At 53.6% G+C, this 4,612-nt stretch overlaps 1 protein-coding gene across 4 annotated transcripts in view; it reads right to left on the bottom strand.

Annotated features, from left to right (window-relative positions):
- Positions 1–934: 934 nt before the first annotated feature.
- The window catches only part of DLGAP4 (discs, large (Drosophila) homolog-associated protein 4), a 105,976-nt gene continuing 102,298 nt past the window's right edge, over positions 935–4,612 (bottom strand). For all 4 annotated transcript variants that reach the window (XM_012637689.1, XM_012637688.1, XM_012637687.1 and 1 more), the window contains 2 exons: positions 3,616–3,771; positions 935–2,805 (listed from right to left, as the gene is read on the bottom strand). In XM_012637689.1, the coding sequence (XP_012493143.1) occupies positions 2,587–2,805; positions 3,616–3,771 (375 nt within the window). In that variant the 3' untranslated portion in view covers positions 935–2,586. The remainder of the gene's footprint in view (positions 2,806–3,615; positions 3,772–4,612) is intronic.

Genomic DNA, 4,612 nt, shown 5'->3' on the forward strand with positions numbered 1-4,612 from the left:
GGGTCCGGGTCTGGCCCACATGGGGAGAGGGGCTCACAAGGGGCCAGCTGGGGACAGGCTCAGCAGCCTGAGCATAGCTCCTAGGAAGGCAGGGGCGGTGCATCCTCTGGGCCTGAGGTCACTGGCATCTTGGCTAGGTCAGGCAAAGGGAGAAGACCAGGTAACTGTGGCTGAGCCTGGTTCAAGAACTTTCTAAAGGCAAGTTCCTTCCACCAGGGGTTAGCACCTGCTGTTCCTTCTGGCTGGAATGCACTTTCCCCAGCTCCCCCTGCCTTCCCCCGCCCCAAGCTAGTTAATACTCATTCATCCTTCACCAGAACGCTCCTGCCCAGACTGGGTTTGGTGCTGTAGGCTCCTACAGCCTCATTTTGCTACATCTCGTTTTTACCACCTGTCATACACTTGAACTCATCCATGCCAAGTGCATTATCTGTCTCCCGCACCAGAGAGTGAGCTCTGTGTACAGCCTGCCACGGTCCTGCCCTGGCACTGGGCCTGCCATGCTCACTAGATGCTTCAAGTGCATGCAGCTGTCAATGCAGAAGCAGCTGCTGAGGGGCACTGAGAACCCCATCCAGGGAGATGTGCAAATGGTCTGGGTCTGTGGAGGGGGTGTGACTTGTCAGCTAGAGTGGCTTTTATCAGCCATGCCCGCTCCCATCATAGCAACTATCTATTAAGCATTTATTTCTCACGGGAAGCTGGTAAGGTACATGCGGCATGCTCATTTTCAGGTGAGACAGTCAGCTGAGCGTTTTGCCCAGGATCACAGAACTGGTGCATGATACAGCTGGAATTATGGTTTGCACTCAAGTCAACCTGTCTCCAAAGAGCTGCCTTCTGGGCAGGGGTCTGGCTCAGTTTTCTGGGAGCACCCACTCCCACCCTGGTTATCTTAGCCTAGCTCATCCCATTGCAATAACGCCATGAGCCCTTGGTACACGTTACCTCATTTATTCTCACAACATGCCTGTGAGGTAGGGAGGGGCAGGGACTGTCCCCATTTTACAGAGGAGGAAGTTGAGGCACACAGAGGTCAAGTGACTTGCCCAAGGTCACAGACGGCGGCCAAGCTGGAATGGGGCCCAGAGCAGGCCCTTGGTTCACCTGGGGAGTCCCCCCCTGCAGCAAGCGCCGGACAAGAGGATGTCTCCAATGCCATAGAGTCATATACACAGTATAGAGCAGCCCCTCGTGTACTGAGCTCGCTGCTGGGCTTGGCCCCTGCCCTCCCCCACCCTGCCTTGCAGGCCTGGGCCATTGCAGCTCAGGGCTCATGACACCCTGGGAGTGGGGATGGGGGAAGGGGAGAGAAAAGGATGATGGGGTTAAAAAAAAAAAAAAAATAGAACAGAATAGAAAACTAAAGAGGCTGGGCAGATGGCCCATGGGGTCCGGGGGGAGGATGGGAGACCAAAAAAAAAGGGCTGCTTACACACAAGGTATATATTTTTACACACACTTTTACATACACCTAGATATAGTACATGTAAAAATATATGCTATTCACACTCCCGCCTCCTGCCAGGTGCCCCGAGAACCAGCGGCGGCGGCGCTGGTGGGCAGGGGTGAGCAGATGGGCGTTTGTTAAATATACACTCTAAGGTCTATGTGCATATGTATACATACGTACAGACATCGCCGCCTGTCCCTCAGTTACTATACACAGGCATGGCCGAGGACAGACACAACCCCCTGGAAAATGGGGCCCCTCTCTCGAGTGCCCCCTGGAAGCCACTCTGAGTCCTAGATTTTGCTCAAGGAAGAAGGGGCTGGAGAGGAGAAGGCGGCAGGAGTCTGGAGCGTGGTAACTGTGGCTTCATCTTGTTTCCCCCTAAAGATAAAACCTCCCTCATCTGCTCAGAGGCAAGTCCTGCCTGACACTGCCCAGGGCTGGCGGGTCCAGCAGCGGGCACCCCCTGAGGAACCTCCATCTGCATATGTGCGTGCGTGTGAGACCGTGTGTGAGCACTGGGTCGGGGAGGGAGGGGACACGTGTCCATCGCTCTGTCCTCTGGGCCCTCAACCACAAAAAAGGGTTGAGAACCAGAAAGCCGCTTGCCATGATGGTGACCACTGTGTGAGCTCTGAAGGGAAAAGAGAAAAACGTAAGAATGAAAATCCAAGGTCAGAGCAGGGGTAGCTGGGAAAAGAAGGAAGGGCATGGCAGGTGCCCAAGGCTGCCCTTGGACTGTCGTTGTCTTGTAAACAAGCTAGTTTAAGTTCTCATCAGATAGAACAAGTAAAAAGACCACAGTCTGGAGGCTGGGCCGGGAGTCGCCGACTGAAGTCCATCTATCTAGTCCACCACGGCCAGCGAGAGGAAAAAGAAAAGTTTTCTAGTTTTGTGATTTTTTTTGTTGACTTTTTTTTGTGTGTGAAATCTTCATAACCTAAAGCTAAGAGGGACCCAGAAAAGCCAAATTGTGAGCCCTTGTATGCATCAATTTGAAAGTTGGCTCAGGGTCTCTAGACAGAATAACCATACTAAAGGTTGAGAAAATTTTGTTCCATTTGCATTTAGTTTTTATGTAATGTGGGGTTTTTTTAAATGATTTTAAATTGTTTCCTTCCTCCTTCCAGGTCTCAGAGCCTGGTCTGGGCCTCCGGGACATAAATCTCGATGCTGTCTGCGCTCTCTGTGGCCGAGTTCTGCCGCACGGAAGCTGCCCGCTTGGCGGCCAGGAGTCTCTTGCGGGCCTCCTGACGCTGCTTGTCCCCGGCATCGGAGGCCTTGTCTCGGCTCACTGCCGGCTTGGATTTGGCTGGCTTCTTTGGGACCGGAGGGGGTGGTTTCTTCTCTTCCTTTAGTGAGACAGTGAGGAGGGAACAAAAATAAAACAAAGGTGCCACGTTCTGTGTGGCACTACCCCCTACTGTATGCTGGAGCTGGAGCCTCCACCCCAGCCTCCCGGCACTGGGCACAAGCAACACACACTGGAATCAGGAAGCCACAGAAGCGATGATCGTGGGAATAGCACAAGGCATAGGAGCAAAAGCGAGCTTAGAATCCTAGAATGTTCTAGCAGGAAAGGACGGACAGGTCAGGTATTCCCACCCCTGCTTTGAACCATTGGGAGCCTGAGTCACACAGCCAGAGACAGGACTTAAATTTAGGGCTTCTGACTCCCAGGTCACATCTCACATGCTATTCTAGGGGATTAGAACTTACAAGGGTCACTGGCTTCCACTGGTTTACAGAAGGAAGCCTCAGGGAAGAGGCTGGCCACCACAAGGAGGCAGAACTGGCTCCAGACCCCGGCACTCTTGGTGGCACAGCCCCGGAGAAGGGACCATTCTGCTGCCTCCCAAATTCCAACAGCCATGTCTACCACTCATGCTTGAGGCTGCGGGTGGCATGTCTCTCCTGGGATCCCCCTTTTCTGAACATGCAGGGCAGGACGGCATGCTTCAGGGGGGCAGCCTCAACTACACAGAGCGAGCGGCATGCTGGACGAGTGCCAAGCATGGACCCCACGCAGTGATGGACGTGAGCCCCCAGCTCAAAGACGACACACGGAGAAGGGAGCCAAGCAGCACTGACCGATGTGGGCAGCGTTATTGCCGACCAGGAATTTGTCCCTGGACTTCCCCTCCGCACTGCTCCATGCTCACCTTCCTCTTCTCGGGGGTCTCCACCAGCTGCCAGCTGTTGGCCTTGAGGTGGTAGAGTTCATCAAACTTCATGCTGATGTCCTCGATGGACAGCTGTAGCAGGTCCCAGAACCCTGCCAGGTCCTGGGCTGTTGGACGTGGGTTGGCATCAGGGTTCTGTGGGCCAGATGGGGATCAGTGGGGCCAGCAAGCCAGAGGCTTGTCCTGTCCCCCACCCCAAGCATGGTACCCCTGGCCCTGTCAGCAGTGGGTGGGGGCTCTGGAGGCCTAGTCTTGCTCCCTTGTTCCCAGTGTCCGGGTCAGTATCTGAATGAAGACAAATCCTGGTCGGCCAGCCCTAATGGTGGGGACTCTTGGGACAAAGGGATGTTCCCATCATGAGAGTAGGCCCTACACATACATGTGGACTGAGGCCACTGTCAAGGCCACCATTGCAGGGCTACATTGAGGGAAGTGTTCATGTATCTGACGTATGCCAGGTAGACAACTAACTCGCTATTTTACAGGGAGGAAACAGAAGTTCTTGGCCATGGTCTCATAGTGAACCAGGAAGAAGCCTGGATTCACTTCCAGGTGAGTATGACCACAGAATCCATACTGTTTCCATCCCATCATTCTTTTCCATGTCAATACCATCCCCCAATCTCTACAGGTCCTAGAGACACTTTCCATTGCCTGCACCCCCAGGAATACACAGCCCCTGGCTAGATGGAGAGAGACTCCCACAGGAAAAGCTGCCTAGGACTCTGCTTCTGGTCCGGGCAAGCAAGCCCTCCTAACAGGTAAGTAAGGGGAGGGAGGATACCCACCTAAACCTAGTGGTGGTATTTCTTTAGTTCTTACCTTGAGTGTCGTCTTAGATACAGAATATATTTCGTATAAATAAATTTTATATAAAAAGCTAATTGAGGCCAGGCGCGGTGGCTCACGCCTGTAATCCTAGCACTCTGGGAGGCCGAGGCGGGCGGATTGTTTGAGCTCAGGAGTTCGAGACCAG

The sequence above is a fragment of the Propithecus coquereli genome, unplaced genomic scaffold, assembly GCF_000956105.1.
Source record: "Propithecus coquereli isolate 6110/MARCELLA unplaced genomic scaffold, Pcoq_1.0 Scaffold122, whole genome shotgun sequence".
NCBI classification, from domain to species: Eukaryota; Metazoa; Chordata; class Mammalia; order Primates; family Indriidae; genus Propithecus; species Propithecus coquereli.